This window comes from Syngnathus acus, chromosome 3 (genome assembly GCF_901709675.1).
Source record: "Syngnathus acus chromosome 3, fSynAcu1.2, whole genome shotgun sequence".
NCBI lineage: Eukaryota > Metazoa > Chordata > Actinopteri > Syngnathiformes > Syngnathidae > Syngnathus > Syngnathus acus.
In genome coordinates this window covers 907,183-933,390 of record NC_051089.1, presented here as the reverse complement: position 1 = coordinate 933,390, position 26,208 = coordinate 907,183, and the positions used below count along the sequence as shown (strand labels likewise).

General features: G+C 47.9%; 2 protein-coding genes across 7 annotated transcripts; one reads left to right on the top strand and one right to left on the bottom strand.

Annotated features, from left to right (window-relative positions):
• Nucleotides 1–442: 442 nt before the first annotated feature.
• Nucleotides 443–3,949, bottom strand: dhcr7 (7-dehydrocholesterol reductase). The gene is made up of 7 exons (XM_037247006.1): nt 3,811–3,949; nt 3,061–3,166; nt 2,668–2,981; nt 2,393–2,606; nt 1,983–2,187; nt 1,170–1,301; nt 443–1,024 (listed from the first exon to the last, which is right to left on the bottom strand). Exons 2-7 carry the CDS (start codon nt 3,162–3,164, stop codon nt 560–562), a joined length of 1,434 nt encoding a protein of 477 aa, XP_037102901.1. The 5' UTR covers nt 3,165–3,166; nt 3,811–3,949; the 3' UTR covers nt 443–559.
• A 3,232-nt stretch (nt 3,950–7,181) lies between these two features.
• On the top strand, nt 7,182–26,208 carry mtss1lb (MTSS I-BAR domain containing 2b). Of its 6 annotated transcripts, none has more exons than XM_037246968.1 (16): nt 7,182–7,691; nt 13,240–13,301; nt 13,381–13,454; nt 19,448–19,532; nt 19,734–19,825; nt 19,995–20,069; nt 20,789–20,797; nt 21,222–21,379; nt 21,602–21,709; nt 21,781–21,878; nt 22,483–22,762; nt 22,880–22,954; nt 23,329–23,490; nt 23,785–23,976; nt 24,086–24,251; nt 24,519–26,208. In XM_037246968.1, the coding sequence occupies exons 1-16, from the start codon at nt 7,605–7,607 to the stop codon at nt 25,340–25,342; spliced, it is 2,547 nt and encodes an 848-aa protein (XP_037102863.1). In that variant the 5' UTR covers nt 7,182–7,604; the 3' UTR covers nt 25,343–26,208. The 6 variants fall into 6 exon arrangements, with proteins under 6 accessions (XP_037102863.1, XP_037102866.1, XP_037102864.1 ...); XM_037246970.1 differs by having other exon boundaries at nt 7,183–7,691; nt 22,612–22,762; XM_037246971.1 differs by lacking the exon at nt 20,789–20,797 and having other exon boundaries at nt 22,612–22,762.

Genomic DNA, 26,208 nt, shown 5'->3' with positions numbered 1-26,208 from the left:
TTGTATGTTGTTGTTATTGAGCCAAAAGTGAATTGACACACATTTACTGTCAATTATGAAGACAAACATTTAAAAGATGTGATGAGAGGAAATGTGAACTTGTCAACTTGACAAGAGGCGTGCCATTTGGTACATGTCTGCAATGTGGCCGAAACTCGTTTGGTCCCCTGCAGCTCGGAATGTTGTAGGTCGTCATCACTTGCTGTAAGATGACATGGCACACACTTCGCGAGACCTATTATTCCATCAGATAGAAAAAAAAAAAAAAAATCCGGTTTGAATAGGAATGTTGCCAACTTTTCTTTAAGAATGACATGACTCATATTGTGGATGGCAAGTTTATAACCTGACTTTATAAACCTGTAGTTAAAAAAATGCGTTGCAAAGGATTCGCTTTCCGTCCCCGTGATCCGACGCATTATTATGTTTGCTGACTGAAATGTTTCTGTCACTTTGCAACACTGTCGTTGTGTCTTTGCTAAATGCTACCACGTGATTTATTGCAAATGATTTTGTGGACCTGCCAAGTTGCGGCTGGCTTTGAGAACCTCCGCCAAGCCTAGAAGATTCCCGGGATGAGTCGGTACGGCACGGCGTCGGTGTAGCGCTTCCAGTCGGCGCCGTACTTGCTTCCGCAACGGTGCTCGTCGCGCAGGCACCGGTGCACCAGTAGGACGCTCATGTAGACGATGTAGAAGTACGGCAGCAGGTGGCCGAATCCGCAGGCGGCGCAGTACGCCAGCGAGCCCATCAGGTCGCCCGTGTAGTTGAAGTGGCGCGCCGCGCCCCAGAAGCCCGACGTCAGCAGCTTGCTGCGGTGCGCGCCGCCGTCGGCCGAGCGGTACGAGCACTCGATGAAGGAGGGGGGCCGGCCCCAGATGGTGCAGGCGCCCTCGCTGCGGCGGAATAGGTCCTTCTGGTGGTTGGCGGCGCGGAAGATGTAGTAGCCCGCCAGGCCCAGCAGCAACACGGCCGCGGCGTGCGGCGGTGACAGTTGCACCGGGTGGTAGACCAGATACAGGCCCTGCACGACGGAGTTCAGTCCGAGTCACCGAGCAGAGTTAGTCAACCCACACTTGCTTGCTTTCCTTTCCTTTCCTTTCCTTTCCTGCCTCTAACTTAGCACATCATATTGTCTTCAAGGTGAGCTACCAGACTTGTGGACTGACCTGTAGCGTGTAGAGGTAAGGCAGCCACACGCAGTCGCCCCAGCCCAGGTACCAGCCAAAGTGGTCGTGGCAGATGTCGATGGTCTTGAGGTACCACGCCTCGTTCCAGAAGAAATCCAACACGTAGATGGCCTGACAGAAATAAAACCTCAGTCACCAGGGGGCGCTATGTACACTCAAAGTACCGTATTTTTCGGACTATAAGTCGCTCCGGAGTATAAATCGCACCAGCCATAAAATGCATAGTAAAGAAAAAAAAAAAAACATATATAAGTCGCACTGGAGTATAAATCGCATTTATGGGGGAAATTTATTTGACAAAATCCAACACCAAGAACAGACATGAATAGGCAACAACAGGCTGAATGGTACCGTACGCTAACGTTACATAAACGAGGAACTGAGAACGTGCCTGACAACATATTAAGAGTTATTCAAATAACTATAGCATAAATAACATGCTGAAAAGTTTATCGAACCGTCGGCGTCACTCCAAACCGTTAAATCCAACGAAATCTTCATCTTCGGTGTCACTTATAAACAACTCCACTAACCCTGGAAGTACAAGATGCATTTCACTTCCTCTTCTACGTGGCTCATGTCAGATTCATTGTCAATTACAGTTCCAATTATTCCACAGGCCTAATGCGTTTTAGTGAGAAAATAACATGAAGTTATTTAATAATGTGTTAATAATTTCACCACCGGCTGAACTATGAAAAAAAGTGCGACTTATAGTCCGGAAAATACGGTATTATGCGCAAAGACAGACTGCTCAGCCAGTGGCGTTATTGTTTTGAAATCTGGACTCACCTGCAGGACGTTAACCAGCAGCATGGAGTTGGTGACGTGACCGTAGAGCTCCTGTTGCTTGGCCATGTAGGAAAGGTTGATGAGCGTCCACGCCACGATGCCCGGGCGCCCGTTGAAGAACAGCTTGAAGTCAAACCACTTGCCCACACGCGGGTTGAACTCGATGCCCATCATGTAGTTATAGAAGACGTTGCCCGTGAACTTGCTGTGGACACACAACACATCATCGACTGGGACTCCGTAGCAACAAAACAAGCCGTTCGAAATAATGAGGGGGGAAAAAAGCCCCTGATGCAAAGGTGGCCATGTTTATTTTGAAACATGGGCCTTTGTTTTAAAAAGGTCAAACACTGATGTTTTTGAAACTGAGGTTGTCTACGATATTCTACAAAAAAAGCAGATGTCCTCACCAGTCCTGCGCGTTGGTGGGGAACAAGTAGGCCTTGACAAAGGCAAAAGTGGCCACGGCGTAACCCAGCGCGTTGGCGCACCACATGAGCGGGATCCAGTTGTCGAAGATGATGGTGGGCGAGAACCACAGGAAGTAGCGGGCGTTGGCCAACCACAGGACGTGCGTGACGAGCCAGCACTGCAGCCCGTTGATCTCGTACTTGTTGATGAGGCCTTGGGGGAGGTCACGGTCAAGGCTTTGCATTGGCGTGCCCAGGCGAGCGCGGCGCGCTACCTGCTGGGGTTCGGGCGCCGTCCTGAACTCCCCCGACGTAACCGGGCAGCACTTTGTGCAGGATGTCGGGCAAGCGCATGTACAACACCACCTGGAAGGTGACCCACGCGGCGTAGATCTTGGCCGCCGACCAGGTGACGAAGGGTACGCGGGCCCAGATGGAGAGTAGGGTGCTCTCGCCGCCGTAGAGCTCCAGGAGGGGCCGTGTAACGGAACACTGGTACTGGTCGCAAGCCATCACGAAGAAGAAGACGATGAACGGCGCCAAGCAGAGCAGGGCCACCACGCTCAGCAGAGAAAACCAATCCACTTCCCTGAGGACCACCACCGCACGCAAACAAATACGTACGTGCGAGAAACTTGTGCGGCTGATTATACGAGCGACCGACTCACCAGGCTCTCCCCCACTGCACAGGCTCTGCTGTTTTAGCTGATGCCAACGGACTGTGGCTGCCATTTTGGACCCGCCTCCTGGTGACTTCAGTGGCACCGTTCATGTCTGCCCAAGGATCACAGAAGACAGAGAATTGATGCCAGTCCTGGGTTATGCGTTTCAGCCCCGCTCTTGTTAAAGCTGCAGTTTTTTGAAAGGTTGAGAATTACAGCAGCGTATGCTCATTTGGATTTTGGCATTCTCCATTAGCATCATGTAGTGGACTTAGGTTAGAAGAAATGACACTATGTGGTTTGATGGAACATTTCAACAATTCTCTTACCATAAACTTCAACTGTGAATGACAGCTTGAAGCAAGCCTGCTTGGTCTTTTATTTGGAGAATTGAAATGAAATGTCTCCTCTGTGATAATAAGGATTCACTCCCTCCTGTTATTGTTTATTAACCGTGACAACCGTCTTGATAACATCTTGTACAAGAATGGGATGTCCTGTTATTGTTTAATCAACTTCATTTATTATTGATTTTCAATTGGTATGCCATTGTACTTCTCCGGTGAAAGTTCGTGACAGCCCAGCTTTAATATAAATGAACTAAACACGTATTTCAGCGTTTAAGCCAGCGCTTGATAATATTATGATCATAACAGGTTGGAAAATAGCACCATCGTTACGATGGTGACGTAACCCATGTTAACTCGCTTTAGTCGATCCAAAATCTGCCGGGCAAGAGTTGCTATGCTTTCTTACCTGACACTTTTAACAGCGCCGCCCTTTGTGCTCTTCTCAGCGGGACAACCTTAACGACGCACCCGGCAGTCGTCGCTCCACCGTCGGCTCTTCCCCACCGCACCTCTGGATGGAACTCACCGTTATCGAGTAGGCACGCCCCCAAATATGTTAATATTAGCCAATGGGTGGTTGAGAACGCGCGTAAAGGCGGGACCGCTCGGGGATTCTTTGCGCTGATTGGCTAACAGTCGCTGAAGCCATCCGCGCCTGACTCATTTTCTCCTGCTTGAATGGCTCAGCTCGCATGAACAAACAACAGGCAGGTTACATGACCAGTTGCTTACAAAATAACGAGTTTAACTCGTGGATAATAGGCTGGCTGCACGTAAGATCATATATATACATTTATAAACAGGCTGGGCCATGTGTAAATAAACACAAAATCGACTTTTATAACATACATGTTGTATTGATCGTAGATCTTTAAAACCAATTTCAATATCTACATACATGCATAAAGCTGCTAAGGATAATTCTCTGCAGTTTGACGTTTTATACTCAATTCTTTTTTTATTTATTATTTGCCTCTCTTTTGTGTCTCATGGTTATGTCGAACTATTGTTAATTTCATGTAGTGACACTACCATTCGCAATAAAAACGTTCTTTTGCTGCACTGTAATTTCTTGACCAAGCAATATGTTTTAGTTGGATTGGTTTGTTTTTAATAGAAATATGATAGTAATCAGATGAAATCGTGCATTTCTTTTCTTATACTTAATATTTGCATGTTCTAAAATAATTCTACTTTAATTGCGTCATTTTAGCCGCTCAGCCTCATCGAATATTTAAATAGATTACCAGCAGAGGGAGCCTGCGAGCCACTAGCAGCGTTTGCAACACACGGGGTCGATGCACTAGAACCATCGTGACCTTCTGTTAACTTTAGAATGCGCTTCCATATGTCCAACTTTGCCGTCATTTTTGCACAACTTGCTTTTTTCCTCATCAAGGAGACAGAGGATAAAACGCACAACAATCATTTATTGAAGCACCAAATGACCCGGCATAGGAACAATCGCCTTCATCATGCGTTTTCACATCATGAGACCACATCAGCAGCGAACAATTGATCAACAGCACCAAAACAGGAAGTGGCCGCTCAGCTTGAAGTGTCTTAGCTGCTTGGCAGAGAGATTGGAAGACTCTCCGGAAGGCATAAAAGAGAGAAGACATAAACAAACTATTTTTTTCTTCAATTTAAATGTAATCAATAGCAGACGCACAGCCCTCCCCCCTCCCCCCCCTCACTACTTTCTACCATGTCTGCATCCTCCACTCATCAATTGTCTGTGTAAGCTTTTCTCTCTGGGTCAATGTATGTTTTTTCTTCTTCCTTGATTCAGTTTGATGTGGATGACTGCAGTCGTTCCACGTCTTCTTCTGATTGCGCTGCTGTCTGCGGTCTCCGCTAGTACATATCTGGGCCAAGTGGAACACTTTTGCACAATTGGTACGGCGCGCACGCTGCACTGTCTGCAACCTCTTTTCGCTTTTTTTTCCAACTTCTGAGTTCTGAAACACTTCTATGCGTCTTATAGACCTATTATACTGCCATCTAGTGGCCAAGACACACACCAGAAGGACCGCAGTGTCCCTGGGGCATTGTAGCATGAAATCATGATGCACAAACGGTTGACATTGACTTTTGTGATGGTATTTATGTTTATTTTCTATCAAGTACATCGGTGTAGTGTTTTGTTCCCTCATTAAAAAAAAAAAATCTCATTGTTTTGTTTTTATTGAGCTGTAAGGGAGTGCTAGCATTTCTAGCCATCTCAATGACTGTGCCTTGGTTTGACAATAGTGAGGGAAACCCTGCATGAAATGTGGCCAAGAAGGCTTTTGTGTTGGCAGTATGAAGGCAGGCGGGCAGGCGGGGGGGGGTTGGGTGGGACGCCTGGCAAATGTACCACTAATCAGCTCCCCCGGGACGCAGCTCACGCTAGCCCGGCCGAGTGTGAAATATTCCGATTTACCCTCTCGCGGGACTACGTATATCTCGTAAAGATGAGCAGGTCGACGCCGTCGCTTGAATAATTTCCCGTGGAGGAATATCCATCCCTAGTTTGTCCTCCTCCGATCCCCACGTCCTTCCTCATCCACGCTCAATAAACACAATTAGCACGCTTACCGACAATGATGTCGACTGTAAACACAAACAGCAAATGGACACAGCGTGGGAACGTTCATTGCGAGAATGATGGGAACTTGAAACACCAAGGACTTGTTTGTGTTTCTTGCTCGCTCGCGAAAAAATGAATTCAAGGCCACCTCATCGGTGGCCTTGAATTCATTTGACCTTTGTGGAAAAGAACGGTATGTTTGTAATTACAAAAGCTGTAATGAAGACGCCCAATGACTTCCTGTTCAAAGCGTGAACATGATCAGCTTGAAATGTTTGCAAATATCTCGCCCATCACACTTCAATGTGTGCGCGCGAGTACATTTGGCACCATATTGTGTGCATCTCGGTGTGTGTTGCGACGTGAGTGCGTGTGGTTTGGTTGTGCATCAGTAAGTGGGGCAGAACTGATTGTTGCTGATGGCTGTAGGCGAGCACAGACCTACATTTTGCTCTCGTATACAGCACCACCAGGATGAGAAGGAGGGGTGGGAGGAAGGGTGCTCAATGGGTGAGGTCAGGAAAATTAGGGCCCCCTCCCCACACACACACACACACCACCCCAGCCAATGTTATTATCAGACATGTTCTTGTCGTGGGCTCTCTTAAGGGTTCCTCCCCTCCTTTGCTGACACTTGACTGGCAGAGTGCTGACTCAGCACACAGACACGCAGGAAGGAAGTGATGCCAACACACCAAGAATCAGCAGACACTATCAGAGAGACCAGCCCAGGAAAGTTGGTGCAGCAAACACGACTTCATTTTTCATAGTTCATTTTTTCTGGGGGGGGGGGGGGTCTTGATGAGCTTGGTTGCATTCGCACCTTTTGGAATTCTCACAATTTCTCTTGCCCAGACATACGACAAAGACGGGCGATTGTTGTCATGTGCGCTAACCAGACAAATCTTGCCAGAAATTCCTGCTGCTCCTTCACTCGATGGATGGATGGATGGATGGATGGATGGATGGATGGATGGATGGATGGATGGATGGATGGATGGATGGATGGATGGATGGATGGATGGATGGATCTTGCTTAATTTCTCTCACTTCCTCAAAGCAACAGTCCTAAAATTCAGAGGTCATCATCTGAGATTTCACCAAAGGCAAATTCTGCCTGCGTGTGTTTCACAGTTAGTGTTGCCGGAGACCCCCCCCCCCCCCCCCGCGACCAATTGCATCCCGCGTCTGCACATAGGCTCACGCGCATGGTCACGCGCACGCCGCTTTTCCATCGCTATCTGTCTGCCGCGCGCGCGCGCGGCCGGTTGGGTTTCCACGAATCCACATTGCGCCAATACGCGTGCGCGTCCAGGTACCGTGTGAACGCCGAGAGACAGAGAAAGAGCAAGAGAGAACGAGAGAGCGAGAGAAAGAGACAGCGAGAGAGAGCAAGCGTTAGATAGAAAGAGAGCGAGAGAGAGAGAGAGAGCGAGCGAGCGAGCGAGCGCATCTTTCGTCGTCACGTCGGTCTTCTTCCTCATCTTCTTTCCCTGCGTGTGTCGCTCCTCGACGGAGAAAGCCGGAGCGAAGATCTCCTTGGAAATATCTTTTTTTTCCCCCCTGTTTTTATATTTTCATATATTTGGTCGCGCGCTGTCGGGGCGCGCGCGCGTGCGTGTGTGTGAATGGTGGACTTGGCCAACATGGAGGCTGTGGAGAAGGAATGCGGGGCCCTTGGGGGTCTTTTCCAAGCCATTGTCAACGACATGAAGGTAAATACTAAGTGTGTGAGTGTGCGTGCGTGTGTGTTCCGTGCTTTGCTTAATAACGACACATGTACCGCCTTCGCCCCCCCCCCCCCTTCCTTCCTCATCCCCGGGGAGAACCTTGAGCTGAATCCAAGCTCCAAATGATAGCTTTTTTTTTTTATGTATGTGTTATGAGATGACCGTTTTTGTGGATCCTTCCTCCATCCTTTTCCTCATCCATCCATCCATGCTGCGCACGTCTGTCCGTGCCCCCCCCCCCCCCCGCCTTCCTGCATCCATTATCGGACGTCCTTTTTTAATGTGCATCATCACGTAATGCAAGAAAGACGGCTCCTTATTGGTTCATTCATTCATTCATTCATTCATTCATTCATTCATTCATTCATTCATCTCGCAACCTTATTGATTTCCTGTCATGGGTGCACGACATCAGTAGAAGCCCCCCCAGCCGTCAGTCAGACGCCCCCCCCCCCCCCCCCCCCCCCTGTCTGCTGGTAGCGCTGAGAGGCTGCGAGTGTGTCATTCCTCTGCATCCTCTTTGTGTGTCTGCGCGCGTGCGTGCGAATGATCAATTCATCTTATCGGGATTTTTTTTTTTTTAAGATGACGTTTGCTTACGGTCTGCATTTCACAATACGTATATTATTGTGGTTGAGAGACTGCTCTTGCTAATAATTTGGTCCTCTCCCACGCAGATAAGGGCAACAACATGACAATCCAAAAAGCACACCACATTGATAGCCTATCGTGACAGATACAAACCATTTTTTGTATCGGCTTAGGGGCGTAGGTGTACCTAATATTATGACCGACTCGAGTAAAAGCTGCCTCTGGCTTTGTGATTGTCAGTCAAACTGGGCTGAACTCTTGGTCCTGACCCGAACGAGGACATGAACGGTCTCGTGTTGACCGCAGCTGTCTCGCAGTTCTGGAGTTCTGGGTTTGCATCTCATCAATGTTTTGTTGTTTGTCTCTGTTTGTCCTGACGTGGCCTGGCAGTGGGTCCATTATGCGCCTTGTGTTTCGCCAAAAGCACTCAAGTACTTACTGTAGGTGTTCACTGATCCAATGAAAGGAATTTTTCTCCAAGTAGTGAAAGGTGATACGTGATTTTTGCTCGCTAGCATGCTCGCACTGGATCCGTGTCAAAGTGAGCGCCGCTGCGAGCGCATCTTCGCATGCACCCGATGCCCTCTGAACTCTACTTGGAGATTTCACGGAGACATTTGCCGTTGAAGTCACTTTTGAATGGCTTGTATAGCAATCCGTCTTTGGTGTGCTGCAAATGTGACTGTGAATCGATGTGCTCATTTACATCATAGCGCTTAACCTGACAGCTAGCAAGCTACATCAGTCAGCGTTGTCAGAAGTCCAAAATGTTAACTCCCCAAAATCAAGCCGGTCAACTTGAGCCATTGAGCAAGTCAGGAATCGAGTCCGAACGAAGCAAGGAGCCCCTTGGTTGTCCAAAACAACTTTGCCACGCTCCCCCTGAAAAAAGGAAACAGATGCTTGTAAAGGTCAGCCATGAACTAGCGGCAACGGCACACACGCACACACAACGAGAACAGGATGGAGGTGATGCCACACCGATGACAGACATTTGCAAAAATCATCAACATTCATTGCTGATCTTGTCCAATTTGATCCATAACGACAGCGCCACCTTGACCGATGAGTTTTATTTCGCACCAATCATGCAGAAACATTGTATCAGAATGGAACAAGAAATAAAACTAGTTTGGAAAATGTCAAAAATTGCCTTTGAGGGGGCGCGGCTTAGTGAGTGACATCAGGAGCCGCAGTCGCCTCGGCGTGTGAGGCTCCGGGCGTGAGCCGTGGCTAACAGCAGGTCCTAGCCAGTGTGTTCATTTTGTTCCAGAAACATGAACTGCGACCTCCTTCCAGTTTCTTAGGATGTAACTTCCAATATATTCCATACAAAAAATCCAAAACGCCCTCTCTGGATGCACGAGAGCTGGTCGTCACGGTGACACTTTTGACCGTTAAGCGTCACGCGAGTCCCGCCGACTGGCAGTGAAGGTGAAAGCTGCCTCCTCATCCTCCTGCTGCGCCCATTTTGAGACTGGCGCAGTCATTGGTGGCCTGGTTGCCTGGCAACATGGACACCTGTGACACAGCATCTCCATCGCTGCACCTCGTTGGGCACGCTAAACATCAGGCTCACCTTGAATTGAGGGGCGTTTCATTTTTATTGAATCATTGTCAAAACCCAGATAGCTCACAAATTAGGTTGAGTACTTTTACTTCATGTTAGTTCCTAAATAAACTTTGGCCTGTGACTGACATTGACATCCAAATGAAATAAAAATTGAAAATGAAATAATTGTTTTTATATCAAATTAACTTCTGAAATTGAAATGAAAGTATACATTGAAGAACAATAAATATTAGAAATAATGTTTGAATCCAAATTGCAACCTTGCGTAGGTGGTGCATGCAATTATCACAGCTTCCTTGACCCCACTTTGACTGTGAAACAGATTTATTTTCGCATGTTAATGAGCGTGTTGACCCCCAATCCCCCCCCGCCCCACTCATCCAAGTACACATTGTCACGTCAGCAGCTTGGATGTCCGAAGTGTCTTCAAAACATGCCTGCGCTTTTACTTCCTCATCGCAATCCTCCCTTCCTCTTTGCCGTCGGCACACACACTCCACCCAGATAGGGTGTGTGTGTGTGTGTGTGTGTGTGTGGCAAACATGCAAAGTAGTTTGCTTCTTTTTGTGCCTGCTATTTTTTTTTATTTAGTATATACGTATATATATATATACGTATATATATATATATATATATATGTGTGTGTGTGTATATCTCCTATGTGTGTTTAGAATGCCACAATGTAACCCTGGCTGGGCTATATCTGCACGCACACACATACACCTACCTACTCACGGGGTCACGGTCAGTGGGCCAATGCCATGGAAGAATAAATAAGTGATTTCCATGGATCTTATTCAAGAGCTCTTCTGTATTTGTCAAATGAAATGGCATTCCCTCCCAATCGACAATAATGCAGCTAGATCAAGCATCCAAAGCCAACCTGCAGGATGTGTCAATTCTTTTATTGTCCCGTGATGACGAGGGCGGGGGCGGCGGGGTGGCAGGACGGAGCTCAGACTCCAAAAAAGCAAGTGCATGACTAGAATTAGGGATCGGCCACACAGATTGTTTAGCCTATGCCATCATGAAAATCACTAGTTTTGCTTGGACGGGCAAAAATCATCTTCTGAATCTGTTGACATGTTGGTGCCTGACCTTCATGGTCATCCGGATGCATGGCCGCTCAGTGCAGCTGCACTAAAGCAACAATACGGACGCTCGGTGCCATCAAGCCAGGCAAAAAAGAACACAAGCGATTCAGCCAATGTCTGATTTCACCACACAAAAGGCGGAGCAAAATGGAGGCAGTATTCTGCTGGATCATTTCGTTTGGGGACATGAAGGACGGGCCTGTTTCTTCTCACTGTCTCTTACTGTGAGTGCCTGTGTGACCATAAAAAAAAAAAGGGCTCGAAGAGAAAGCGCTGTCTCGATGAAAGCGGAAAATCAGAGCAATGTGGATCGAGAGATGGCTTGACAAGTGACTGATTGCGCTCAACCCAGAACCCATCTCAACATTTTGCCTCCAAAACTGAAATTCAACCATTTTCTTGCTTTGATTTCGCAAAGTCGAACTGGTCGAGTGCTGACCACATTCAGGTGGAGTGCTGACCAGAATCAGGTCAAATATCTCCCAAGTCACAAATCGTACCAATTGAATATGGAAGAACACGAGTGACATCATCTTGCGCTCAAGTGGCGACTAGAACCCCATCAGACCTTTGACCTTATTCAACTTCTGTTGGCTAAAGAAACTTAGCGCCTCTCTTTTGGACGCTTAGCTAGGGAAACCATCTTGAAGAACACATTGTCCATTTTTTTTTTTTCGGTCCATTCCACGTGATTGGCTGTTCTTCCATTTTGCGACTTTTTGTTGCAAGTTGACCTTGAATCTTTGCTCTCCGTGCCGTATGTCGGACCCGGCGCGGGTCGGGCCGCCGGCGTCTCGCTGCGGACGAGGAGCTTAACATCTCTTTTGTCTCTTTTGTTTGGCCGGCGGCCGGCAAGCCAAACAGAGGAAATCCAGAAAAGAGCCACCGAGAGACATGGAGAGGAATGGAGGGATTAGCCCCGTTTTTTTTTCGTGGTCTAATCGCAGCAATTCACATGTTTGAAAAGAAACTCATTTCACAGCTTTTATGTTTGATCAAATGGATGATCCTTTTTCATCGAATATTTCGACTAGAACTGTGTTTTGCAGTCACACGGGGAGGAGAGACCGACCGTCATCTGTTCATTTGATTCTTGCATGGCTTTACACCGACGCATCATGATGTACTAATTTGACACTAAATGAACTAGCTATTAGTTAGCCTGTCTATAGCTTTCCCCATTATGTGTTAGCATTTAGCAAGTTGACTTTGAAGTTAATCAAAGTCCAGAAATAAATAGCGTGTCTCACCTGCTGTAATGTACCAACCGTGACTCTCCTTGTTAGCATTAGCATTCACGTATTGTTGCTTCAATATTTCTGCAGAATTCGTAAACGGTTTTGAATTTAAGCTATCATGCTAAGCTAACAGACATTGTTCCCGAATTTGTTTGCTGGTGGAGACAAACAAGAGGAATATTGAGCCCCCGTGTGACGAGAAAAGCTTTGACAGGCCTCACAAAGGCAGCCTGGGGGGGGGGGAAGAAGAGGCCATCTTGGCTGCCTCCCAGCATCCCCTGTCCTTAATGAGCCAAACATTTTAACGAGCTGAAGATAAGGAGGACGAGGAGGAAGATGACATCTTTAAGTGTGCTCGTAAAACACATTTTACAGAGAAAAGTATGGCTGATGAAACCTATTGTGTGGGTGGGTGGGTGGGCGTTCAAACCCTTCATGGGCTAAAGTGTGGCTGTTTTGGGAAAACACACATTTCGAGTCTTCAATGACGCAAATATACCCCGCAACAATTCCAACCCAAATGATGCCACATCAAACGGACCAGATTAGTCTTTTGCTGTCATCCCTAATGATAGCCCCGCCCCCCACTCTTTCCCATCGCCTTTGTTCACATTCCCCGTTTGTTCTTTTCCTAATTTTGAGGTCTTGCCAGGTTGATGACACCATCTGATACGCACGCGCGTGCACACGCACGCAGTCAATTTGCAGGCGTTTTATTGGGGTTCGGAGGTCAGCGTGGATCAAGTGTAATATAATCTAGGATGCAGCTTGGGGGGGGGGGATAGACAGCAGCAGAGGGTGGCGGGTGGAATTTCATTTGCAATGCTTCGATGCGGTTGCGTGTCTGTGTGTGTGTGTGTGTGTGTGTGTGTGTGTGTGAGATGGGAATTGAAGGAGGCTATTATGGGATTTGAAGGCTTCACATGGGAGGTGTGTCTACAATGACAAAACAAAACATTTTGACTCAATATATTTTTCCAAACAACTGTGTCATGCATTATATTAATGTGTGTCACCGTTTGTGTGTGTGTTACCAGTGCTCCTATCCAGTGTGGGAGGACTTTAGCGCAAAGGCTACCAAGCTTCATTCACAGCTCAGGTGAGTTGACTACTCCGGTCACGTTAATGAAATCGTGACTGTCCAAATTTTGCATTTGTGTGGTGACGTCTTTTTGTAGAACTACGGTTTTGGCGGCGGTGGCCTTCCTGGATGCTTTCCAGAAGGTAGCGGACATGGCGACCAACACGAGAGGTAGGAACCCGAAAAGGAGCCAGAATTTCCGGGTGCATATTTTTGTGTAGCATTGACTTGGTTTTGCTTTTCTCCCTTGAATTGTTTCCTCTATGGCAATTTTATCGTAAGCCGTCCGACATGGAGTTTAGTTGGTTTCATAGCTGACGGCTGATAGAGATTTGCAACATTATCACGCTCATTCGAAACCATCAAGTGCTGTTACTTGAGCATAATAAACGTCTGAAGTTTAAACGAATTTCAAGATAAAAACAATCAGCTCTTTGTCTTTTCATTAGTTGCTGCTTGGTCCATCTTGCACTTGTTGCATAATGCAACTTGCTGTTTGTGCATTTTTCGCTTGTTACATTTTAGCACGTTGAAATGGAGAAGTTATTTTGGGTTTATTGTCACAAAATGTTGCTTCATTGCTAATGCTTCGTTCCCGTCTTCAGATCATTCCATATTGAGCTTTCGGACTAATCGGTTAGGTCAATTTACCCATTGCAGTTAAGTAAAGTCTGAACAAGCAAAAAAAAAAAAGTGTCCTGCTCGGTGATGGTTGGTGTGAATGGTGTGAATGTAGTACAACGTTCACACGCATACACTTGCGACATGACGGCCGGGGCCAATCACACGCGGGCTAGGTCACGTGTGCCAGTGCGGTTGCCAGGCAACAAGTGAAGTGAGGAAAAAAATAGCCTTGTTGCTGAGAGCAGAGCAGGAAAGACTTAAGATCCTCCCTCCGTTGTTGGAGTCAGCTGTTTGGACGCCAGTGTGTGAACACAAACGCGTGCGCGCACACGCAACATGACCGACAACTGGTTGTTTCTGTGGATGCTGCTGTTTTGGTTAGCAAAGGGCTCAGGGATGACGTCTTTGTGGGCATTGAGAATCACGTCGCTGGAATATTTGTTATGAATGTTTTTAAATAGTTTTTATTTGGATTGAATTTGATTTATTTGATTGTTTTGATTCTTTTAAGTTTCATTTGAATCATGTATAACCTTGTATGAGAGACTGTGCTACCACTGGTGCTGCTGTTTTGGTCAGCAAAGGGCATTCAGATGGACGCCGCAATTTCATTTCGAGTTCAATTAATGCAGTTTTATTATTATTATTATTATTATTATCTAAAAAGATATCATTTTTACATTTAAACTATTTTTCTATTATCATTGATATTTTTTTATTGATTGTTGCTCCCATTTTCTTCTAATGATTAGTATTTTGAGTGCAATGCAATCTTTACTTCGATATTTATAAATGTATTTAACTATTTTATTTAGTTAGCATTTGTCATTCACGTTCCTTATTTGTTTCATTATAATATCCATTAATAATGATTTCAAGTTATATTGTATTATTTTAGTATTGATGATTAATAGGTTCAAGAAAATGAAATGGGTTCAGCAAAGAATTTCAGATTAACGTTTGCTTGTGAATTTGAAGTGAGGTCTTGCCACCTAGTTTTTTTTTTTTTTTTATGTGGGGGAGGCATTGGTTGTCCGTCCACTAGGGGAGGGCATCTTTTAAAAGGATGTTTTTATTATTTAACATTAAAAAAAGTTGAATAATTAAAAATGGCACGTCCCTTCCCAATGATCCCCCGCCCCCTAATACGGTAGTCTAGTCACTTAGTAGCTGGCATCTCTGGAAGGACATTTCCTCATGTCACAATCCAGCATTGTCCTGCGGCTCAACCAAACAAGACGTGCTCTGTTACACACACACACACACACACACACACATACGCACACAAACGAGAGCACACAGTGAAGGGGCTTTGGTGAGCATGGGAAGCGGAAAGCTCAGCGAGTTGTTCTTCTCCGACGCCAACTTGTGTTCAATGCGACCAGAGGCTGCGTGACTGCCGATGCCCGTGCGCGCTGATCAACGCAAATAGAGAGCGAACCCGAAAAAAGGAGTCTGTTCACATGATGGCACCAAAATGAAACTCAATTCTTATTCTGGCCGCGATACGTAAAGAGAAGCGTCAGGACGTGCACTGATTTGACCTTTGAGCCCGACAAGTGCCGTTGGCCGGCCGGGCCGGCCTTCAAAATCAGGTTCTCGGAGTCCAACTTTTCTCTTGTCACGCAAAGCATCGGTTAGCGGCGGCTACGTCGTGTCGGGCCCAGACTACGTTACCCACAATTCTATATTTAGAACACCGCAGTGTGTGACTCAGCGCTGGCTGCTGCTCGGCCTGCCCGGATGGTGATGACGACGTCGTCATTATTGCAGTTGTCATGGCAACGTGCCATTCTTGATGATGAAGCATTGCTCTCGCTCTTGGTATGTGCGTTTCTGTTTGATCATGTGTGTTTCCTTCTCGCCTGTCACGTGACAGCTCCATGCAGATGCGTTTCGCGTGTTGCCGTGCCATCTCTGCGCATGTGATGTTAGCAGAGCGTGAGATGTCAAGTGTATGCGTGCAGAGTCAGACGATGCATTTTTGCCCACCATTCAAAACGGCCCCCGGGTGTCTGAATAGTACAGCTGATGAATCTTTCAAGACCAGTCGTAAGTTCCCATGGCAACCGAGGTGCGGAGCCGCCATACGATGGAGCTCACGATGAGGTGGGAGTTTTCTACCTGCAGAGGTAGAGCCCGGTCGGTGTCTGTCGGGGCAAAAAAGCAAATACCCATGAGTAGAATCAAATATTTTCACTTCATACAGATGCGTCGACGTATTCACATATTGCACGCATGGTTTGCAATTGGCACAAGATGACTGACAAAAGTTTGCGCAATTACCAAAATGATCACAATGATCTGAATTACTGCAAAGATCGTCCTGTGAGCCACCAATGCTAATGTCGTTGCGCTAGCTGAGCACACTTTGCATCGAAGAGAGGCTAAATAAATAACAATTTGATTGCTTGGCCTTTTGCGTTCTGTCGGCACTTGCGAGAAAATGCTGGGTTGTTCTTTTGGGGAGTGGGTTTTCTTGTTGCTATGGCAATAGCTGCTTGGCTGGAGAAATGCAATGTGACAGGAAGTGGCCGCACCATGACCCCTCACACTAAAGTCAGTGTGTGGTGTGTGTGCGTGCGTGAGAGAGAGAGAGAGCGAGAGGACACTTGCAAAGGGTTTTGTGCCGCAATAGTCATAGCAATAATGATGCATTGCTCTAAAATCATGACCTGAGAATGACAATTACATTATGAGTCAGATGGGAACACAACCACTGAATAACACGTCCAGGTCAAGGTCAAAGCAACCCCAGCCTGCAAAAAATGTCCTTTATATTTATCGGCTATTAGAAATGTGGAGTGGACTTTGCGTGTCATCAAACAAGGACATACGTCTTGGCTGTCGCTATCTCGTGCTCGGTGGAGGTAGTAACGAGTGGTCCGTCCGTCCGTCCGTCCGTCCGTCAGTCCCCCCCCGTGAGTCTGTTGAGGATGTTTGCGTCTGCGGAGGCAGCAACCGTCTGGGATGTGGGCCTTATGAATAATTCTCGCCGGCCTCGTTAGCGTGGCTAGGGTTGGGTTAGCACGGCTAGCTCCTGCTTAGCAGCCTGCTTCTTTTGTCTCCTGCTTGCTGCTGCTGCTGCTGCTGCTGCTGTGTCACCATGTGGGATGGAAGTGTTACGCACAAGTGTAACCATGGCAACAGAGGCCTTACTTACTCTGACGTTTCCTCATTTCCTCGTGGAAAGAAATTACGTCGAACCCGAAATAAAAATGACCTACATCCAAAATTGCTACTGCGACAAACCAAAACGAATTAGTCGTCAGAGATATCGCAAACTAATCTAAATGTATCACAATTAAATAGCTATTAATAGTACCATAGGAGCAAAATATGAATGTGATTAAAGTTAAATAAGGATTAAATGACAATATGAAATAAGACCAAGGTTTTTTTTTACGATAAATATTAAAATAATGAATGAATGAATGAAAAAAATAAAATAAAAAATCCTGTGGAATTTTATTGTTATAGAAGCAACACAAATCTTTGTGGAATGTTTAACTTGATTTTAGATGACCTGTCACGAGGTGGAAGATCAATTCCCGAAAAGCCCAATTTAGACGTCTTGGGCCAGGGCTTGACAAAACTCAAGATAGGTTGTCAATATTTCTCTATCAGCAGTGATATGAATATCCACGCATAAGCAATTGACCGACAAGAATTTCCAATTGCCTGCGGATGCCTCCAAATTGCGTCAAAGCGCACCTTTTGTCTAAACGAATCACCTTAACTTTCTTTGACGTACTTTCAACTTCCTTGGTTGCCCCGAGATGGTGGTCACATTATCTCCAAAGAGCATTTTTAAAACGTGATCTGCTGTGCTTTGGTGCTTGAAAAACATTTGGAATCTACATTACAACTCAATTACACTCGCTCTCTGATCATCAAAGGCGATTAGAACGCGATAATATAGTACACACACACACACACTGCATTCCAGATGTGAGGCGTGTGTGTGTGTGTGTGTGTGTGCATCTCCTCATCTTGTTGTTGATCTCCCGCTGACTTTGAAAGGCATGTTAATGGGAGCCAAACAGGAAGAGGACCATCATAAACCAGAGCCAGATCAAACGTATGCAACACGCAGGAGCTGCAGTGCTGTTGTTGTTTAGTTTGTTCCCCCCCCCGAGCTCATTAAAATGCGTGAGACGAGCCTTCTCGTTTCCTCCTGCCTGGTTTCCGCTTCTCCTTCGTTTCTCCAGTTTTCTTTTTCTCTTCACCACTCCTCTCTTTCTGATGCTTACATCATCATTAATCATTATACGTTTAGTTCCATTCCAAATACTTGCTCAGGCCTGACTGGCATGCTTATGCGTGTTCATGTGTGTGTGGTGGCAGCTCTTCTTTATTGAACGGTTGCCGGGCAGATCGGGAGGCGCAGGGGAGGAATTTGTTAATTATGAATGGAGCGCTTTTCTGGAGATCCCAACAACGCTGTGTGTACATGCAATAACTGAGACAGAGCATCAATGAGAGGGTCAGAGGAGGCTCTCGCCCATCTTGTCCGTCTAAAATAGGGTGACCAGATTTGGGTTTTTGAAAATAGGACCCTCTTTATTAGAGGAGTGTCGGCGTTGTCCCGAAAAACGCACCCCTGCCGGAGAATACATATATCTCCCACACGTCCGTTTTAAGACGTGTCAAGTTTGAACATTGGCAAATATTGGTGTCAAAAGTACCCAATGAATGCGCACTGCATCGTCTCGCCCAAACCTCCGACCCGACTTTGGGCTCCCGGCAAGGGAATCCCACTTGAGTCCCAACTTTTTCCACTGTGTACATTAGCAGCAACATTAGTGCTGACTCGGGCCTGTCAGGGTCTTTTTCTGGACTCGCAGCACCTTGTTTGGGAATCACACGCACTCGCAGGACATCACTCAAGGCCAACCGGTTGACTTTTTCCACACCGCCTCCAGAAATAGATACCCGTGTTTATGTTAGCAGGTTAGCCGCTGTCACAAAGAATAAAAATAAAAATAGCGGTAGCACGAAGAAGAAAAAAAACAAAATAGCGGTAAGAAAGAAAAGAGAAGAAAATAAGAGAAGACATAACAGAAAATGGAGAAACAGTAGGTTTATTTCAAAAACCACAAGCCATTCATTTACAAATGTGATTGCACTTTAGTGTACATATTTAAATAATCAGATATTAAGAAGTGACAGACAGTTTTTGCATGATTTGAATGAGGCAAAATAACATGCTTTTTCTCTCGAATATATTGTTATAATCATTTGTTTCAAATGTACTGTAATTCTTTTCTGTATAAAAATTCAATTTGGTGTTCAAAAAATCTTTTTTCAAACTCGAGTCTTGAAAAAGAGGGGGGTTGTCTTACAATCAGGGTCGTCTTATATTCGGGCCAATACGGTAATTGACATCTGTGGTAAAAATGGCTCGGTTTTGGTTTCATCATGCCTGTTAATATAGTGTCTTTCTGAACGCCTTCTACTACTGCTACCAGCACCGTAACTAATTACTAGTGAGTACAATTGTGTACTTGTCTGTGATGTGATGGTCTTCCCTTCTCCAGGGGCCACCAGAGACATCGGCTCAGCTCTGACCAGGATGTGCATGAGGCATCGCAGCATCGAGGCTAAACTCCGACAGTTCACCAAGTAAGCTCTGCCCACGAGTTAGCTCCTTAGCCGCTGGTTAGCCGCTCGACTACTTCCTGTCCCGCCTAAACGCAAACACACTTTTCTACTACTGAGCAGTACTGCTCAGATAACCAGTACTGAGAACTGCTACTACAAGTCCTGAGCACTTTGACCAATATTGCGGATGACCAAAGTGGATACGTTTTGTTTTCCCGACAGTGCGTTGATGGAGAGCCTCATCATGCCTCTGCAGGACAAGATTGAGGACTGGAAGAAGACAGCCAACCAGTTGGACAAGGACCACGCCAAAGGTACCGTGCACAAAGTCAATCACGTTTTCCAAGTGCCAAAAGCCGCAGCGACCTTGGACACGCATGCTGGGAGTCGTTAGTTGTTGACCATCAATTAATTGTCCTATTTCTTGCTATTTCTGAATCTTCTCAACTTCATTGAATGCGATTCATACATTGGCTTCGCCAGAGTACAAGCGGTCGCGACACGAGATCAAGAAGAAGTCGTCGGACACCATGAAGCTCCAGAAGAAAGCTCGCAAAGGTGAGATTGAGATTGCACGAGGGGAATGGTAGAGATTGCTAATCGTCAAGACAGACGATGTCGCTCGCGCCAAGTGCAGCGTGGTCGTGTCACTTGGGAATTTCACTTCTTTCTTTCATGAATTAGTTCAAAAGGGATTTCTTTCTTTCATGAATTAGTGCCTTGAATAATTGTCAAGAATGAATTGGATTTGGATGAATTGGAATGTTTATGGGAAATAAACAAATGTGCTTGGTGATATATAAAGTACTTATATAAAGATGGCAAGTATGATGTTGAATTATAAACAAACAGGATGATAGGAAATGTGGACAAAACTTTTTTATTTTCACATTAATGGTCACGAATGAGTGAAAGAGCGCGAACGTCTTTTTTTCTTCAATTAAAACGCTCAGTGAGTCATCGGGGATGTTCTCAGTGACGTCTTGAGTGGAAGATATAGCCAGATGGCGACATCTAGTGGCCATCAGAGGTGGTGCGTCTCCGCAGCGCTATTTTGTTTTCTTCTGTGGGTTGCCAGACAGAACACAAAACCAGCCAAATACGAAAATACGTCACCTTTACAATTCAAAAGTTGCTGTTTATGCTTTTATTCCTCAGTTTTTCTCTCACTTGTAATGTTGGCTGACTAACACTTAATGAGACTTTGTGCTCACTCTCTCTCTCCCACTTTGCCGACCCCCAAACACACTCACACCCTTCTGGCTGGCCTCTAATAGAGATCCAGGGTAAGTGTGTGGCCCTCTTATGATCTTTTTCCATGTCCTTTAACGACACATAGGCACAATCTGACTTGATGTATTTCCAGTAAGTGTCTCGGCTTCCCATTTTGCATGCATCTCGCCCGTCTTGTAACAACTTGTCTCCATTTTTACTCACTCAGCATGTAGAGCAGTTTTGCTTTTGGGCCGGTTGGGGCTCGACAGAGCGTCTGCGTGCGTGCGTGCGTGCGTGTGCTGGCTCGCCGCTTCATTCTGATGCGCAACCTCCGACGTGCTTACATTTAGCTGCTGGTGATGAAGTTCTGCATGCTTCCAAATTGATAGAAGGGACAATCCCTGCAGAAGCATTTTGATTTTGGAGGTTCTGCTGCTGGCGACAAGCTTCTACTTTTGTCAGAATGGTGCCCATCTGTGCAATTGTGTTTGTCAGGGCGCGGTGACCTGCAGCCTCAGCTAGACAGCGCCATGCAGGACGTGACTGACATGTGTCTGCTGATGGAGGAGATGGAGAAGCAGGCGGTGCGGCGGGCCCTGGTGGAGGAACGGGGACGATTTTGCACCTTCAGCGCATTCTTGCAGCCAGTTGTGGTCAGTGATGCCTTTTCGTGTGTGTGTAGATGGCGCTACGTGCCTGTCTATCTTTGTGTGACAAAAAGAAAACACGGATAAAGGTGTGTGCATGAAGGGGACACTGAACAATGGATAGCAAAAGTCTACGCACCCCTGCTCAAATGAATGGTCTGCACTTGTGTGCGCGCGGGATGCCTTGCCGGTGGTTGTGTGACGTCGTTCATGTGTTTTTGTTGTTAGAATGGCGAGATTGCCATGTTGGGGGAGATCACACACCTGCAGGCCATCATTGACGACCTCACTGTGCTCACCACAGACCCACACAAGCTGCCGCCTGCCAGTGAACAGGTCTCACACACGCACGCGCACACACACACGCACACACTGCTGGAGAGCCCTGAACGCATGCGTGTCCTCAGGTGATCAAGGACCTCAAGGGTTCCGACTACAGCTGGTCCTATCAGACTCCGCCCTCTTCGCCCAGCAGCTCCAGCTCCCGCAAAAGCAGCATGTGCAGGTACACGGAAGGCTTTCATGGTTCTTGTTGCGTTTTGCTTTGACTTGACATTGCTGAGGGAGGCAGCCGTGTCGTGGTTCAAAATCCTGATTTGTTGAAAGAGGCGCTGTGCGACCAAGCGTGTGTGCCATGTGTGTTACGTCAGACTCATCATGTATGCTTAAGTGTCAGTCGTTCCACTTGAATGTGTGTCCAAATGCATTATTGTTTGTGCCAATGCATGTCAGTGTGTATCTGACTTTCTTAGGGTGTCACTTTGCGCATCCTTATACGTGTCAAGTTGACCAGTGTGAGCTTAAGTGTGTGTGTGCGTGTTACCTTGATGCTCCTGATCTGATTCTCTCCCCCGTTTTCTCCCCGCTTCCTCCCCCCTCCCACGCTCGATCAAACACAAACACTGGCGCACACAACTTTCCTCTCTCTCCATCACTTGTGTGTGTGTGTCTCTCTCTTTGTGTGCTTTGTGTGTATTGTTGCCCTCTTTCTGGCTCGTGCTTCTTAAACGGCGACTAACCTTCCTCCACACACACACACACACACACACACACTTGCCAATCATCAAAATCACCATCCCACTCACACACACACACATGCGCGCACACAGCAGTGTCAACAGTGGCCACAGTAGCGCCTCCCGCTCGTCCGGTGGAGGCGGGGGTGGCCCGGGTGGCGGCGGGGGCTCGCTGCCCCACTCACCCACCTCCTCTTCCGCGTCCTCGTATCGCTACCGCAGCAGCCTGCCGTGCCATGCCGGGGGAGCGGCGGGGGGCATCGCCGCCCACCGCCTCAGCAGCGTCTCGTCCCACGACTCGGGCTTCGTTTCTCAGGACGCCAACATTTACTCCAAGCCGCCCTCGCCCATGCCCTCCGACATCACCAGTCAGGTGGGGACCTCGAAGCTTCATGATTCCATTTCCAGCCCCCTCTACTGCAAAATAGTGAGACTTGACATAAACACCGTTGTTGTTTTCAATTGTTCTTTTTTGATGCGCCCGCCGCAGAAGTCGTCCAGCTCGGCGTCATCGGAGGCCTCCGAAACGTGCCAGTCGGTCAGCGAATGCAACTCGCCCACCACGGTGAGTCCTCACAGGCGGACTAAAAATACACAAAATGACACGACATGATCTCCCGAGCTGCGCGCACCCATTGCCGGTATATTCTGTCCTTCTATCCATTTTGCTTGGAATTGTATGGTATCATCAAATAAATTGCATTTGAGTGTATGTTCTGAAAAAGAACCCAGACACTAAATTTGAATGTGCTTATGGGCTTGAACTCATCTCATGCCAACACAAAGTACGTAGACGCTACTTTGCTTCATTGCGCTGCATGAACGGCACTCCTGGCTTGTCCTACCGAGTGCCCGCCACTAGAGGGCGACGTCCCCACCTCTCACCTCCCTCCTTCTTCCGCCACCAATGATCCTGTGACCTTGTCTCTCGTCCCGCAGTTTGGCTCGTCCTTCGCTACCTTCCGCCCCGCTCTCTCTCACTCAGGCTCGCCCAGGCCTCACTCTGTCACCTCACTTCCTGTCACCGCGCCCTCACCCTATAGCCGGTCCTCCGGCTCCTGCTCCTCTTCTCCCACATCCTGCAAGGTTCCCACCTGGAAGGTTTGTCCCCCATCGCCTGCTCATCTGCGCCTTGGTTTCTCCACCCCCCCCCATTGGCTTTCTTTTCTTTTTCTTTTTAACACCTTCATTTTGCTTCCTCAGGGTGCTTTCACGTGCACGTTTGGCTTTCTCTTTAAGTTAGTCGATTGTTGGCTTCTGGCCAAAGCGGAAAGCAGCTTGTGCGAAAGCACGCCGCCTGGACGTTACAAAGCTAAGCGGGAAGCGAGCGAGCGAGCTGACCGGTCAAACCGTGCGTCTTCCTGTCTGCAAATAACCACGCTCCAAACTCTTTAGGACTGGTCCAAAGCAGGTTCCTACGAGCAGCCCGTGGCCGCCGCCGTGGCCGCCGCCAGCACGGTCCAGAGGAGGAAGGAGCCGCCGCTGGATAGGTTGCGGGAAAACGAGGGCTCGCCCAGTGCGCAAGGCTACGCCGGCCCGTCCCACGCCGACGAGGCCCAGAGGCCCCGAATGTCCTCCGCTGCCAAGGTAACGTTGAGAACCTCTGCCGCGTTCTGGTCTGATCCAATATGTCTCATATGAGAACCACAAAGTGTTTCCAATTCAGAAGATGTCAAAGAAAAAATGTCTTCCCCAGTACGGAGACGAGGCGTCTCCAGCCGCCAGCGACCTGGCCATGGTTCTGACCCGAGGGCTGAGCACGGAGCAGCAAAAGAGCAGCAGGGACTCTCTGCAGTACTCCAGCGGATACAGCACCGAGACCACCACCCCCTCCTGCTCCGAGGACACCATCCCCTCTCAGGGTGGGCCTCAAAATGTTCTAAACGAATCTTTCAGAACGATGAAGCTAAGCTACAGATTTTAAGTTCGAAAACTCTCCTGGTTGAAAATGTCACAAAAAGTACAGCCCGTGTTTTGTTGGAATTACCGTCACCAAAGTTGCGTAGAAAAAAAAGAACCTGATGAAAATCCCCCAAAGCGGTGGCACAAGTTCAAATAAGAAACAAGACGAGATCCCAAATATGCTAAAAAGGATGCCTGAGAAATGTTTCTTTGTGGCCACGCGTCAGGTTCCGATTACGACGGCTACTCGGTGAACGGCGACGCCGAAGGCCCGGACGCTCAGACGGACTTTGACAAGTCGTCCACCATCCCTCGCCACTCCAACATTGCGCAGAATTACCGGCGCATGATCCAGACCAAGCGGCCCGCCAGCACGGCCGGACTGCCCAGCGGGGTCCTGGGACCCGGGGGTCACGTCTTACCCCCCGGGGCGGGCGCTGGCTCCGGCACTCCCGGCACCGCCACCATCCGTAGAACGCCGTCCACCAAACCGGGCGTGAGACGCACCCTCTCCAGCGCCGGCCCCATTCCCATCCGACCCCCCATCGTGCCTGTCAAGACGCCCACCATTCCCGGAGACTCCCACTCTCCCGGGGCCGCCGGAGGGGTTCCGGTCCGAGTGGGCAGCGAGGAGTGCGTCTTTGTGGCGGACGACGCCCAGGGAGCGCTGGATTACGTGAAGGCGTCGCCCAAACGCCTTAGCCTCCCCAACACCGCCTGGGGCTCCGGGGCGGCTCTCGAGGTCTACGCCCAGCAACGCGGAGCCGCGGGGCTGGGCTCCGGCTCCGAAGAGGAAAAGATGATCGCCGCCAACCGCCACAGCTTGGTGGAGAAGATTGGCGAGCTGGTGGCCGGCGCGCACGCCCTGGGGGAGGGGCAGTTCCCTTTCCCGACCCTCCCGGATGACCCCGCCGCCGCCGCCACGGGGCTCGGCGCCGACGCCCTGGAGGAGGCAGGGGGCTCCTCCGGCGACATGCTGACCACCATCAGGAGGGGCGTTCGACTCCGCAAGACGGTCTCCAACGACCGCTCGGCACCGCGCATCTTGTGATCGATCGGCATGGCGGAGGCTCCTGTTCGACCAGTAGGGAAAATCTCATCATATACGTAAAACAAGACGAATGAAAACATACGCAAACGGAAAAAGATACCGGTAGAGCTGACGCGATCAAATGTAAACACGTTAGCGCCGTAACTCGTGTGTGTGTGTGTGTGTGTGTGTGTGTGTGTGTGTGTGCGTGCGTAGGACGCATGTTTTCTCTTCAGGATACTCATGGAAATCTGTTTCAGCATTTATTTTATACTCTCGATAAGCACCCATGTAGTATTTTGCTCTTAGGATGACTTTAGCATACAGTACGAGTAGGGACAACTACTAGTACATGATAGTATACTAGTTAACATGCCGTGCTTACCGAGTAGTACAAGTAGCACATGGATGTCAACTACTTGTGTGTAATAAATGCTCAAATGGCTTTCCATGTCGGCAGAACCGAAAATGAGCGATGACGGTCCGAGCGTGGGGGTCACGTGATTGAATCTCGGCTACCAGCGCGGGGAGCTAACGGCGCCAGCCGCCCTTCTGTGGGTCGGTCTGCTTGTTGGCATTGAGCTGTGCTGGTGCCGCCCACACCGCTCTTTCTTTCTATGTGTGTGTGTGTGTGCGTGCGCGCGCCACTGCAGGACGGCCGGCGAGCCAATGAAGCGTCTTCTCTCGCGTGACTCGTGTTATTTCTTTCTTGTTTCAATCGTGACGTCGTTCTTGTGCGCCGCCTCGACAGGGCAAGTGGTGGAGAGCCAGCGGTCGTTACAGATACTCATATATAAATATATATATAGAAATATATAATATATAAATACACATAAACATTTATATTTTCTAGAACCAGAGGGAAGAGTCCGAAAACGCAGCAATAA